At 39.9% G+C, this 15,772-nt stretch overlaps 1 protein-coding gene across 1 annotated transcript in view; it reads left to right on the top strand.

Annotated features, from left to right (window-relative positions):
* Positions 1–15,772, top strand: part of LOC126106682 (uncharacterized) — a 379,708-nt gene that overhangs the window by 84,978 nt on the left and 278,958 nt on the right. Inside the window, exon 3 of the mRNA XM_049913049.1 lies at positions 6,304–6,408. Coding sequence (XP_049769006.1) covers positions 6,304–6,408 — 105 coding nt within the window. The remainder of the gene's footprint in view (positions 1–6,303; positions 6,409–15,772) is intronic.

Genomic DNA, 15,772 nt, shown 5'->3' with positions numbered 1-15,772 from the left:
TCAAAAGTGGGGTTGTGTGGCAAATTACTCCTATGTATTTCCATTTTGACCCAAGACATCATTGATTATTATCGCTACAGATCAAGGCTCTTTGAAATTATAGTGTGGATCAGTGTAAATGTGTCACATGATCAGAATGAATCACACTGTCATGCGCAAGCTCCATGATCACAAACCACCGGCCTGTAATTGGTGGGAATTGGGTAACTTGTTCATGGACATCAGGTGTCATGTACCTGGACGAAATTAGCAATGCCTGCTACAGAGAATTTCCACTGTATTGCTTTCCAAACCCAGACCACAATACTGTTAATCACTTGTTTTGGCTCATTAGAATAGTAGTAATGAATCTTCCAAGGAGTACAGTGGACATAATTTTTTTTGTTCTCTGACTCAGATTAAAATACACATAGTCACAGGAGTTTACCTGTGCAGGTGATGTAGTTTTATCTTAAATATTAAGTAAAATGAGGAAAAAATATTCAACAATAACATCATTGTAGATAATGGACCATAGTGAACGGGTACTAGGGAGCTCAGTAGACAGACAGGAAGTCTGTCTGCAGAGGGTATGGGGAGGTGATTACACTATTAGAAACAATTATCTCAGTCACTGTGGTGTGAGATGAAAGGACAGTCAGTACTTGTATGTATTAAGAGACAGGGTTAATAACCTCTGAAAGTAACAATCTACAAATCAGGAAAAGGTTTCTGTACCATACACGTTGAATGTGGTGGCATTGTATGACTGTGAGACCTGGGCTATGATGACTGGGGAAAGGAAAAGACTGAATTATTTTGAAATATGATATGAAAGGCACATCTTGGAAATGTGGTGGTCTGCTAAATGGTTAAGAGTGGGAAGGAAAAGGAGTTTATGGAAGGCTATTGTAGAAAGAAGAGTTCAGATTAGTGGCCATGTGTTGACATATGAAGAACTCCTAAAAACAATAAATCAGGCATCTATCAAAGGTGGAACAACTACAGGAAGGCCATGACTGAAGAACAGATCAAATAACAAAATCTGTGACGTTTACACAGAAATAAAAAAGAAGGCAGAAATATATTAGGACTGGAGATCTGCTGTTAACGAATCCATGGTTTGCTGAATGAAGGACGAAATTGCATGTAATACCCGTATGTAAAGCCGTTCTGATATACATTCTTTATTTCCCGAGCCTATCAGCTATTGGCAGTAAAAGGTATTATCTTGTACAGCATGGGAAAATTAGTTACCAGCTTCAAAGTTCATATTAGCGATGTAAGGGACCTTCCATTTGGTTTCACCTCTGGTTCCAGTAGTGTTGAGACACATTTTGTATCAAATGTAAAGTTTTAGTACTTGAACATTAAAAACTTCAAAAATTGAATCATGTAATGGCTGTAGTGTTACGAAATGTAAAATTTTTGTATTCACAAAAAAAGATGGGATCCCATAATTAAAATATCCATGAGGCACATATGGAATTGGTGAACCTTTACAAATATCTGGATATAACAATTTGTCGGAATATGAAAGAACACACAGGCTCAGATGAAGCAGACGTCAGACTTCTGTTCATTAGTAGTATGATGGGGCAATGCAGGCAACAAGTGAGGTTGCTTACAAAACAGTTATATAATCCATCTTCAAATGTTGTTAAAGTGTGTGAGACACACATGAAGTAGGACTTTCAGGGGTTGTTGGATGTACACAGGGTTGGGCAGAACAAATGGTCACATATTTTTTTAACCATTGGTGAGCATCACAGAGATGCTGAACCACTTGAAATGCCAAATACTTGGAAATATATGCACACTATCCCAAGAAAGTCTCTTTGGTTCAGTAAATTTCAGAACTTGAATATAAAAATACTTCAAAAATGGAAACAGGTAATGATAGTAGCGTACTTCAATTCTGTACATATCTCTGATGGAGGGACTGCAAAGACAAGCTTAGACTCATTTCAGTGTGCACAGAGGCATTCAAGTAAGTATTTGTCTCATGGTCCATACTTGAATGGAATGAGAAAATGCCCTAATAACGAGTACAGTAGGATGTATCCTCCTAAGTGGTTTACAGAGTATGGCTGTAGACACATCTTTTGCCAGTGTTCTATCTTGGGCAGTCAAGGTAGGTTGTGGCTAACAGATTTTTTTTTTTAACCGCAGAGGAATGACAGCAGTTGATAACAAATCGTCTCAGGTGTGTGCGCTGTGAGGTTTGGGAGGTGGGGTTAGTACACTTTCCTGTAACGAAGAAGAGTCTTAGAGATGTGGAAACTGGAAATATGCAACAAGTGACTTTCAGGTGAAAGTTAGAACCCAAAACAGTTTTTAAAACCTGTCTTTAAGTGCAATCTTTAAAGTCCTACACACTTAATCAGTGTCGGAGATGATCCACATACATCTACCACTCGTGTGCATGAAACATAGTCATAATGAAACCTAAGAGAAGTGTGATATGAAATTACTTCAGTGAAAAAATTCCCAGTGTATAAAATATATGAGAAATGCTATTCAAAAACAGGCAGTGGAACTGTATATTGAAAAGGCCATTTAAATTGACTGCATACTACTGAATATGAACAATGCAGGAATTTGGATATGAAAGAAGTGTTATTTCACCCATCCTCCAGGTGCCACAAGAATCTGGGAAAGATGTAACTTTCCATGGAAGTTTTGATGAGAAATACAAAGTGTGACTCTATGAACTATAGACCAAAAGAAACACAAGTTATTCTGTAAAATGATTGACCTTTGTGACATCCCATTCAATCTCATGCTTTAACATTTACTGCAGTCTGTTACATAAATGACTGACCTTTGAGACACCCCATTCAATCATATGCTTTAACATTTACTGCAGTCCGTTACATCAAACTATCTGTTACGTAGGCACCATTTCAATTTATTTTCTACACTCATGTTTATATTAGGGCTTGCAATTATTAATTCCAAATATAATGTTGAGTAGCAATATGAATATGACTTCCTTTATATAAACGAATCTGCCTCACTGTATTTTTATTCAGAAATGATAATTATGAGTATCACCCCTCACTTTGGTTCCAATAAAGCCATCTCCATTACATCTATTGTGTGTATAGTTCCCAGAGGACAGTTGGATAATATAAGTTTGATATTGTGTCAACCCAAGGGGTGGGGGGGGGGGGGGGCGGAGGAGACACACCTGAATGTTGTATTATTCAAGAATCAAGTTAGCGAAAATGGCAAGCAATTCTTTTTATTACTATAACTGGTTTCGACAGATCTGCACTCTCATCATCAAACCTTGTAACAACTATTAGTTGTAAATGTTTGTTACAATACTGAAAGTCACATAGTGATGTTGCCACAAATAAAATGTGACAGGGAACACCAGTTTGTCATGGTGTCAAGCAATTGGTGTATGCTGTGACATCAGTAACTTGTTGTATGTTTTAATTGTACATTGCTTTATTTGTGATAAGCTCATGTACCCTGCCATGTTTTATTTGATCCGACATCAATATTTGCCTTTCAGTATTGTAACAAGCATGTGCAACTAATGTTTAAAGATGAGACTTTGACAGTGTAGATCTGTCGAAACTGGTCATAGTAATAAAATTAATTGCTAGAGATCTTAGCTAACTGGATATTTCAAGAATAATACAGTTGGATAATATGAATTAGTCATGGTAATAATAAAAGAATGGTATTACTAATTTAAATATTTTCAATTTTTCCAGACAGCGGTTTATATCTACCATAAGTGAGCTTCAACAAAATAGTATAATTTTTTTTTTCCATAAGTCAGGTAGAAATATTCCACTATAGACAAAGATATGACTGAACGGAAAGAAGGCAGTTAAGTGATGATCCTGTGTGAATAACCCACTCCTCTGTTATTGTAGAGGCTATGACTTCTCTGTATTCTGACTCTAGTTGTAGACAGCACATGATCTAAATCCAGACATTCAAGTGGTATCATTTAAATTTCCCCTGTTGGGTTGATTAAACTGTAAGTAAATCATTAAGGAAATTATCTTCTACCATTCTCCATAAGGAGTTGGGCAAATGTGCAATCCCATTTGAATAAGCCTCACTCATATTTCATATCTGAGGGGCAGGTCACACAGCCTTACACGGAGCTCTACTATAGCTGACAATTAGAAAAATTTTATGGTTACTCTTAATTAGAAACTGTGAAGATTCATTTGAAGAAAATGTGGAAAATCTGGGAGTAAGCATTAACATATGCTATTTAATCAGCAAGCTAAATAAGTGAAATAGTCCGTGGTATAAATTTACATGTACTGAAGAGAACTACAATAGAAATTCCCAGAATTGAATTGATAGGTAATAAAGTGTACCAGTTTAGAACATTTCTAGAATATCTACCCTGAATTCACATGGTAGGCAAGTAAATACTTCCTGATCCACCTTAAGTTGACGTACATAAACATAATGAAACACTAAGAAACAAATCCTGCTGCCATATAATCAAACTAAATACAAATTCAAATTTCTCATATCATGAATATTCCTCATCTGAATGACTATAAACCTGCCTAATGGCCTTCAAAAGATGAGTCCAAAACTTTCGTGAGTGTTTCTATCACTGAAGCCAGCAGTAAATTTGACGTAGCCCAAAACACAGGAAACATGTCTGTCAGTTGAAGCTGTGCAGCCTTGTATTGTATAACATTTCACCCCTCTCACAGATGGACTAGTGTTGAGTGCTCCTGGTCAGAGTGATTCCCGATTATGACTGACCGGAAGTGGACTTGCATGCATGTTTCATGGCCTGTGTAGCCATGTAGCCCACAATTTCTCTCCAACTTTTCACAAATACAACTCAAATGACGTGTTCTTTGATGCTAATCTCTCTCCAGCCATTTAGATCTACAAGTCACATGCCGTATTGAAACAACAGGTCCTTGGCAGTCAGGAGGCCTAGGTCAGTTGTAAAGTCTAACAGAAAGAAGAAGGTTCTGCTGCTAGGTAGTTCGCACGGTATATGTGTGGGCCAGCAGTTACAGGAAGTGTTGGGGAGTGAGTACCAGGTCACCAGCATTGTGAAGCCTAGTGCAGGGTTGGCTCAGGTGACTGACAGTATAGGGGAATTATGTAGGAATTTTATGAAGCAGGATCAGGTAGTGTCTGTGATAAAATATCAACAGTCAATGTCTATCTTCAAGTGCTGCGGGAACCGGGGTGATGCAAAACTTTTACTGGTTTGTGTATTTAAAAAAAATCTGTTATCTAGTATGTTGCATTACAAACCGAAAATTTTCTATTTACAACAAGCTGCAGCTTTTCCAAATAGCTAAATCATTTGCTGGTCAACTTCTATATCCTTTGCCATTTTACAAATGTACTAATGACTGTTCAAGAATAGAGACATTTAATTTTTTTGAAAATTGGAAGAATTGAGTTGTGAACAGGAGTGCATGTAACCCCCTCCCCCCACACACACACAAATACACTTTATCACAGCACCCTCATCCTGAATTGCTCTCCACTGTTGTGAAACCCGTACATCACATACATAGCCTGTGCAGTTTCCACACCTCCCTCCCACATTCCTAACGAGCAAACTGGCTGTCTCCCTCCATGCTGCTCGTTACTCTCTCCAAATCCTCTCCTGCCTGCTGCATCTCTATCTGTATGCCTTACCTCCCCCCCCCCCCTCCTCCCCAAAGCTGGCTAGTTCACTCTCTCTCTCTCTCTCTCTCTCTCTCTCTATCTCTGTGTTCATGTGTGTGTGTGTGTGTGTGTGTGTGTGTGTGTGCCTGTTGTTGATTCAAAGTGTCTGCTTTTCTTTGAGTAATCTCCTTTGCTCCTAAAGTATTTATGTTATTATTTGCTTCGATTGTATTGATCCCGTATTCTCATTTGATAACTACTGTAATTATATCACATGTACAGACAATGGTCTAAAAATTGTTTACTTTGTGAAATAAATTTATAGAATGAGTGGTGAACAAGAGTCTCTTTCCATTTTCATCAGAATTTCTGATAAAATGCAATTTTTCTGTCCTTTTTCTAAAGGCAGCTTATAAAAAAGCATCAAGTTTGTAGAGGACAAAAAAAACCTTAAGTCCCCTACCAACCAGATCATGCATGTATAGAGCAATTAAGACTGGTTTAATTTCCATCCAAGAATATTAAATTTGTTGAAGCTTCAGTCATGTAGAACAAAAAAATGAAATTTTCCTTTGAATACAGGCTAGAATTCCTCATCCATAGATCTAGAACTTTTTGCCTACTTTCTTGTAGTGTATGCTTTGTTTGCAGTTTCTTCTTTGTAATTTGTCTTCAATTATATTTTTCTTACAGGAGAATGTTCCAGAAGAACATGAAAGTCCTGCCTATGAAGAAACTGAAAACAGTCATGATGAAACTGAAAACAGTCATGATGAAACTGAAAACAGTGAAGAGCCAGTGAGTAACATTAATATGAGCAATTATGTTTGTTAACTTTTGGAGGATATTTCAGAAACAATAAGTAATTTTTTCAAGAAAGGAGAAAGAATAAATTACCAGATATCTTCAGCTCTTTAGTTATCCAAACATTTTTCAGTAACTTTCATCCATTTTCAGTGTATGTGAAGCTTTATTTTTTTAAATGTGGGACGATTTTCTCTAGTTCCTGTGATATTATTTTAAGACTAAAAGCTGTAATGCCTGTTAAGTGGTTGTCACTTTTAAGTACCTTACTTAAGTCTTGAAGTCAACAGGGTTGCATTTGGTACATTTTATGGCCAGTCATCTTGTGTGGTTCCTTTTTTTGTGTTGTTTAGAGAATGGTTTAACCTTTTTTTGTGATCTGACCACTATTTGATTTCATCAGTCTGCAATGACAATGCATCCTTCTAGCCTTTTACTTTAGTCCACTCTCGGGGCTTTCGTGGCATAGAGTGAAATCACATTAGCAACTGCTGCCATAATCCTTGCACTTGTAACTATGTGTGGCCTCTTGAGACAAATCACCCGACTTACTGCTCTGTAGATGGAATTGGAAACATTTCATGTTGGATCCAGATTAAATCTTCGTTCTGAAATCTGTCTTGACACAGAATTTGTTTAGTATGTACCTCTCAGAGAAGGGAATGATTGACGTATTCTGTGTTTTTTTGCTGCTGATCATCGCACAGTGATCCAAGATTTTTGTCCACTAAATGTGATGCCCACTCCATCATCTCAGGTGTGCCAAATGGCTGAGGCTGTCCACTATTTACTATTTGGGGTGCCAGTGAGCTTCTGACCATAACAAAATTGAAGATTTTTTGTAATAGCATAATGGTTGATTTCCAACAAACTGATATTTTTCAGTGTAAAGGGTGTGGGCCTGCAGGGTGCTTTCTTTTGCTGAGCCATAGAAAAAAATCATCTCCGTCTATGTACATAGTCTATCTAAAAACAAAGAAGATATGAATATAATAGAGGGAAACATTCCACGTGGGAAAAATATATCTAAAAACAAAGATGATGTGACTTACCAAACAAAAGCGCTGGCAGGTCGATAGACACACAAACAAACACACTGTGTCTATCGACCTGCCAGTGCTTTTGTTTGGTAAGTCACATTGTTTTTAGATATATAAAAACAAAGAAGATGTGACTTACCAAACGAAAGCACTGGCAGGTTGATAGACACACAAACAAACACAAACATACACACAAAATTCAAGCTTTCGCAACCAACGGTTGCTTCATCAGGAAAGAGGGAAGGAGAGGGAAAGACGAAAGGATGTGGGTTTTAAGGGAGAGGGTAAGGAGTCATTCCAATCCCGGGAGGGGAAAGACTTACCTTAGGGGGAAAGGAGGACAGGTATACACTCGCATACACATAGTCTGAAAGCCATTATATGTTGGCTGAAGATACCTTGCACCACTTGTAGACAATAGTCCGAGGTACAAATGATTGGCTGTAAGCCTCCATGTGAGCCCTAATTTCTCTTATCTTCATGGTCCTTCTGTGAAATGTAAGGTGGTGGCAGTATAATTGTTCACCAATCATCTTCAAATACCATTCCTCCACTTTTTCTCAGTAGTGTTCCTTGAAAAGAATTTTCCCTTCCCTCTTGGGATTCTCCTTTAAGTTCCCAATGTACCTTCCTGTTGTAATTCCAAATTATTCACCAAACTAGAATTTGATGACCTCTTTGTATCACCCTACTTGTGCATGGATCAAACCTACTGGTAACAAATCTAACACCCGGCCTCTGAAATGTCTTTGTTTATTCTATCCTGGTGGAGATTCCAAACTCTTGATCGGTACTCAAGAATCGGTCACACTAGTGTTGTATATGTTGTTTCCTTTACAGATAAACCACACTCCCCAAAAAGTCTCCCAATAAACTGAAGTCAACAGTTCCCCTTTGCTGCTACACTCATTACATGCTCGTTCCATTTCTTATCACTTTGCAATGTTATGCCTAGATATTTAATTGAAGTGGCTGCATCAAGCACCACACTACAATTGCTATATTTGAACACTACAGTGTTGTTTTTCCTACTCATTGTATTGACTTACATTTTTCTACATTTAAAGCTAGCTGCCATTCATCAGATCAACTAGACATTTTGTCTTAGTTATCTTGTATCACCTAACAGTCACTCAACAAAAACACCATTCCATACACCACAGCATCATCAGCTAAAAGCCGCAGATTGCTTCTCGTCCTGTCCATCAGTGATGATACTCTTCATTCTGATGAACACTTGCAGCTGAGGACAACACACTGGGTTCTATTATTTAAGAAATCTTCAAGCTACTCACTTATCTGGGAACCTGTTCGTGTACCTTTGTTACCAGTCTGCTGTGGGGTACCATATGAAATGTGGTTTGAAAATCAAGTTATATGGAATCTGCCTGTTACCTTTCATTTGTGGTTCGCAAGATATGTGAGAAAAGGGCAAGCTCAGCTAAGCAGAAGCAATGCTTTCTTAATCCATTATGGTTTGTGGACATAAGATTGTCTCCCTCAAAGTAATCAAGTATATTCCAGCAAAGAACTCAACAGCAAGTCAGTGTTAAGAATATTGGTCTGTAATTTTGTGGGTCCTTTCTTGTATCCTACTTATATATGAGAGTCACCCACACGTTTTCCCAGTCACTAGTGATATTGCCATAGACAAGAGATTTGCGATAAGTGCAAGCTAGGCAAGATACCAGTGCCCTAGAGTATTCTTTGGGATTCCACCTAGACCTGGCAGCATATTGGTTGTCAATTCTTGCTTGTCAGTTCTGGCACTGGTTTCTCGATGCCTGTTACTATGTCCTCCGTATGGGGTTCTGTGATATGGTCAAACAGTGGTATGTTTGTATGATCATGTATGAAAAATTTCTTAAACAAAATTTAAAATTTCAGCTTTCCATTTACTATTTTCTACTGTCACACCAAACTGGTCAAATAATGACTAGATACAGCCTTTCAGCCAATTGACAATTTTATGTAGGACCAGAATTTTCTTGGTTTCTCGGCAAAATCTTTTAACAATGGTAGCTGATATATCTTTCATGCATTGTTCATTTTACAGACACACAAATCTCTACTGACTCATTACACATTCTCTTTTGAACCAAGAATGCAACAGTCTTTTCTTTCTCACCATATACTGAATATTATTATTAAGCTACAGTGGATGTTTTCTATCCGTAATCAACTTATCCGGCACAGACTTCTCCAAAGTGTCACTTGCAGCCCGTTTTACTTGTGCCCATAATTGTTCTAAACTAATCAGACTGGAACTAAATGGTGTCCATTCATTGTGTAAGTGGGATACTAACAACTGCTTTCATGCTCTTTCTTGCAAATTACTCACCAGATGTTTGATGGATTTATTAATTGTGGTAATCATCATCGCTGTGATAATATCATGGTCACTATCCCTACCTCAGTACTGACACTGTTGATATGGTTAGGCCTGTTTGTACCTACAATATCTAAAATATTTCCAATGCTTGTGAGCTGTCAAACTAGTTGCTGAAGATAATTTTTTGGAATGTGTTCATAAGTACTTTACAAGACTGCCTGTCTATACCCTCTGCAGCAAATCCATGGATGTCCCAGTCTCTACTCCAAAGTCTAGTCCCCTCCAACTATTGTTGCATGATATGGGTATTTACTTGCTACTGACAAGGTGACGCCACGATTTTAGGATCACAGATTTCCTTGAAACGCTGCACACCTTTAGTAGACCATTGAAACAATACAATGTGTAGGTAAGAAGGTGGCATTTCCAAGAAAATCACAAGAGAAGTTTTACGCATCTGTTATGTGGCTTATGTATCTGTGTGTAGATGCTGGACTTTGGAGTTCATAATGGTTAAGTGTTTAGCGTTCGAACTTCTTCTGACAAACATGTGCGAGGCAATGGTTCGGTTCCCACTCAGACTTAATTTTTAACCTATATTTTTTTCATCACTGGTCATTTTATTTAATTTATGACATTTGAGAGATAATACAATTTAAAAAAAAAGACTGTTGAAAAGTAAACAATGAAACGCGTAGAGCTTTTCTCTCATGATTTACGAAATCCCTTATACTTCCAATCTGGTAAGGTACTCGGAACTACTTTGCACATCAATACTTCGAGGTGCAAACACAGACTCTGGCCCCATTTGGCAGTTAACCTGTGTAATGGTGTGATGTTGCTAATGTAGCAAGAACAAATAGTGTAGATGTAATTTTTTAAAATACGAAAATTAAGTTTGAGCAGGAGTGAGCTGTCACCTCCCACACGCTCATCTTACAATGCTCGAATACAAACCAGTTAACCACCATGAACTTAAACGCCCGGCACCTACACACAGATACGTAAGCAACACAATAGGCACGTAAAATAGTTATTCACCTGGTAACGAACTTCTAGCAATCAGTCTATCAAATCAGTTCTCACATAGTGGGTTTCCATTCCAATGATAGAAAAAAGGAAGGAAAATGAACTGAACCATTTGTATGTACAAACACTGCAATAACAATAAGCAATTCATCATGCATGTGGAGGAACTCTGTCTTTTATCTCAGGGTAGACCACTCTGTCCGTCTCTCCAGGAGACTAATTTCCATCAGTCGTATACCCCTGAACTACGAGGCTATATCCAACCCCAAAAGGATGACATGAGTGGAGAGAGAGCTAGAGAAGGCATAAGTATTTTCGTCAGTACTGACTACCACTCCTCACAACTCTCCCTTACAGTGACTTTACAAGCCGCTGCCATACCAGTGCATGTGTGTCATCCATTCATGATTTGTTCCCTTTACTTGCCCTCATGTGATGTGCTCAATGATGAGGCCCCAACCAATCTTATCATACATCTCCCCCACCACTGTGGTGATTTTAATGCACACAATGTGCTTTGGGGCTCTGCAACTACCTGCCCCAGTTGTAGAGCAATTCAGAGGCTTCTCGTGTTTCATGCAATTACTTGCCAAATATGGGACAGAACACACATTTATGCATAGCAACTGGGTCGTTCACTGCCATTGATCTCTCACTTAGTACTCCGGCTCTTGCTCACACTGCTCAATGGGAAGTGGTGGACGACTTGCATGGAAGTGATCACTTTCTGATCTGGATTCATCTGCCAGATGGAGTGGAACCCGAAAGGAAACTGCCGTGATGCATGCTTGGTAGAGCAGACTGTACACTTTATAGCTATTTGGCCCAGTTCGAACGTTGTGCCAATGTCGAGGCATGGGTGGATCATAATACCAAAATGATCCACCACGCCACTGCAGCATCCATTCCACAGAGCATGGGACAAAAGAAGAGGCAACCTATCCCTTTGTGGAGTGACGAATGCTACTCTGCAATCAGGATTAGGCATGTAGCTCCGCATAGGTTCAAGGTTTTTATAGCGTTTAGGGTGGCGAGGGCAAAGTGTCGCTGAATTATTCGAGAGAGCAAGAACAGGTTGTGCCAACAGTTCCTGAACACCATTAATTGTTCCACAAAGAGTTGTGTTGTGTGGGTGACCATCAGGAGAATTTGTGGGAGTGGAGGGAGGTGCCCCATGACTGCCCTAATGGGGAATGGCACTCTCCAAACCATTCCACGGGACATTGCCCAGACCATGGCAACCTGTTTTTCCATACTTACTGCAACTGCCAGTCAGGATTCAGGTTTCCAGTGTCATAGAGTGGTTGCTGAGATGCATAGTATAGACTTTTGGTACACCACTGATGAAGATTACAACTGCCATTTTGCATGTGGGAGCTGGATTCTGCATTGTCTGCAACCTACATCCCCTGGTCACAAAAGAATCCATTATAGTATGCTGCGTCTCCTCGCAATTTTTAATACCGTTTTGACATCGAGTCACTTGCCCAACTAATGGCATGAGGCAATTTTAATTCCTGTCTTAAAACCTGGGAAAGACCGCACATTCCCGAGTAGTTATTGTAGTGCTGCCCTCACTAGCTGTGTGGGAAAGACCTTGGAGTGGGTGGTCAACTGCTGCCTTGTCTCAGTCTTAGAATCCAGGTGCCCCCTTAGTTGCTTTCAATGTGGGTTCATAAAGTACTGCTCCACCTTTGATAACCTGGTCCTACTGCAGATGGCTATACAACAGGCTTTCCTATGCCGACATCGCCTTCTAGGTATATTTTTTGACATTGAGAAGGTCTACGATGCTACTTGGAGGCACCTTATCCTCTAGCAGCTTCACAAGTATGGTTTTCATTGTTGCCTTTCTATTTTTATTCAGTCCTTCCCCTCGCCATGATATTGCAGATACTGAGTTGGTGGTGTCCTGTCCGATTGCTTTGAGCAGGAGGACGGTGTCCCTCAAGGTAGTGATAGTGTGTCTGTCATTGCAATAGCTATTAATAGCATTACGTCCATAGTGTTCTTTGTTTGTGGATGACTTCCCTGTATTTGCCCTTCCTCAAGCCTTGCAACAACAACATGTCAGTTGCTACTAACTCTTCGACATTTGGGTGAATGGGTGCAGAAGAGTGGTTTTAAGTTTTTCACCAAGAAGTCGTGTGTGTTCTTTTTAACTGTTCTCATTCCATTTTATTGAATAGGTATTGAATAGGATTGGGGAGAAGAGAAGTTTGTGGCACAACTTGACTAGAAGAAGGGATCGGTTGGTAGGACATGTTCTGTGGCATCAATGGGTCACCGATTTAGTATTGGAGGGCAGCGTGAAGGGTAAATATCGGAGAGGGAGACCAAGACATGAATACAATAAGCAGATTCAGAAGGATGTAGGTTGCAGTAGGTACTGGGAGATGATGAAGCTTGCACAGGATAGAGTAGCATGGAGTGCTGCATCAAACCAGTCTCAGGACTGAAGACCACAACAACAACACGAGAATGAGGGACACTTTCCTTACTTTCAAAGACAGTGAGTTTTCTGGGCCTTATATTTGACTTAAAGCTTTTGTGGTTACCACATCTTCAGGGCCAGAAAAAACGGTTACTTAAGTATTTTAAAATGTCTTAGCCACAGTACATGGGGAGCAGACAGGAATTGTCTGCTCCAGTTTTACATGGCAATTGCATGATTTCGGCTCGATAGTGGGTGCACGGTGTATGAGTCTGCAAGACCCCCTTATTTAAAAATGCTGGACTTGGTGCACCGTGAAGGGATTTGGTTGGCCACTGTTCGGAATAGAACAAGCCTCCATACCATACGTCTGTGCCAAGGCTGATGTACTGCTGCTTCACATCAGGCGATGGCTACTTAGGGGTGTGCCAAGTATATAAAAGACCATACACACCCACCTACCATACCGTTACACAGCCCCCACTGGAAAGGCTTTTTCATAACCGGGAACAGGCAACAAGGCCCTGTGGCATTCGTGCACAAGTTTGGGTGTGGCTGGTCTTCACGTTCTACATTGCAGTTGGAGCAGATTTCCACCTTGGCTTCTCCAGAGGCTCAGACTTATTTTAGACTTGACGAATTTTAAAAAAAGACTGTACGCCGGATTTTACACTTCAGTCTCTGTTTTTTAATGGTTTAGATATGCATCACAGTTTCACTGTAGTGTACGCTGATGGCTCCAAACAAGGGAATATCCTTGGCTGCCCTGTCGCCTTCCTGGCAAGTATACCATGTTCTCAGCAGCACTGTGTGATCCTGAAGGCACTGGAGCAGATTGCTTTGTATCCGGGGCAAATGGTTTTTCATCTGCTCCGGTTTCCTTAGTGTCTTACAATTGTTACAGAACTTGTACCCAGCTGAGGAGTTCATATGGCCGATAATGGCCAACTGTACTTGCTCCAACAGCAGGGTAAGCAGATGTCACTCTGCTGGGTGCGAGGTCGCATAGGGATATGGGGAAATGAGCAGGCTGATTGAGCTGCCGAGGAGGCCTGCCGAGTACAGGATGTGCCACAGTGTCCTATTCCCTTGCAGGCTGTCATTTCTGCACTACACAGGAAGTTGTGGGATGAGGAATGGATGGTGGTGACAGGCAGTAAGCTGCGGTGTGGGAAGTCAACAACCTGGCCATGGTGTTCCTCCTGGCAAAAGGCAGAATGAAGTGACCCTCAGACATCTTAGAATCGGGCACTACCCTTACACACATAGCTTTTCACTCCAACAAGAGGTTCCCCCATTTTGTGATGCTTGTGGCGTGCACATCTCTATTAACCATATTTTAACAGAGTACATTTTATACCATGATGCAAGAGCGGAAGGAAATATTGGTGAGGATCTGCCCTCTATTTTAGCTGATGATGAGACAAGTGTGACTATGGTTTTAAAGTTTTGTGACGTGTGTGGACTCTGGCCTAACATTGTAGGGTGGAGGTTTTAGTGTGTTGCACAGTGGCTGCCTCCTCCTTTTTTCTTCTTGCAGTCAGCCAGCCACGTACATCTGCTCTGTTGTTTTAACTCCATATACCACTTTCATCCTGTTTAGTTAATCTTTTAATATTGACACAATACTTCGTTCCATGTTTCTGTGCGGTTACACGCATAGTTTGCCAATTTTTGTTATCTTTGTTTTCTGTGTTATTTTATCTTCTTGTTTTGTGTATTTTACCGACACTCATCTCAATGTGTATTTGTGTGGGTGCTGAAGACCTTGCTGTCGTGTGCCCATTACAAACGTCTCCACTCTTAACAATAAACATAAAAAGTAAGTCAGCTGTATAAGTGGGAGGAGAGCACAGTACATATCCAGAGTTGTGGGTAATTTATTGTACAATAACACACACCAATATGACTGAGATTACAATACAGCTTGAACCCACAACTGGCTACCGCCTGCTTAAGATTCAGGTTCACGTGTATTCAGAGTATTGTTGTACAGAAGTATATCAGACCACACTATATATTCTTGACAGTGGCAGTATGGGTTGAAGATTCAGGGTGATGTGTACACAGAGTAGTGTGATACGGAAGTATATCAGACCACACTATATATTCTTGACAGTGGCAGTATGTGTTGATCTGCACCGTATGGGAACTGAAGGAAACTTCAGAAGCTGAGACCGCTAAAAAAGCGGTTTCGACAGAGCTCTGGTGTTCTCATTGGATCTTCTAAATGATGAGCAGTAGTTGATAGGGAACATGATTTACAATCATAACTTGATACACTATCTTGTAACACAACCTACAGAATTATAATGTACCTTATGCTTTAAAATATTACAACATAAGGTCCATCAAGAGCTGCAAGTCATTTCACTTTGCATATATACTTTCCACTTTCATTAAGATCACCACAAATTGACATGAGAAATATAAAATTACTATATACAGAAAAAATACGACTGTATGATGCCGATTGCTAGAGTCCATGTTGACCACCAGCTGGACTACACAGAAGTGGTACAA

Source organism: Schistocerca cancellata, chromosome 10 (assembly GCF_023864275.1).
Source record: "Schistocerca cancellata isolate TAMUIC-IGC-003103 chromosome 10, iqSchCanc2.1, whole genome shotgun sequence".
Classification (NCBI taxonomy): domain Eukaryota; kingdom Metazoa; phylum Arthropoda; class Insecta; order Orthoptera; family Acrididae; genus Schistocerca; species Schistocerca cancellata.
Note: the sequence above shows the minus strand (reverse complement) of the source record. Positions and strands in the feature narration are given on the sequence as shown.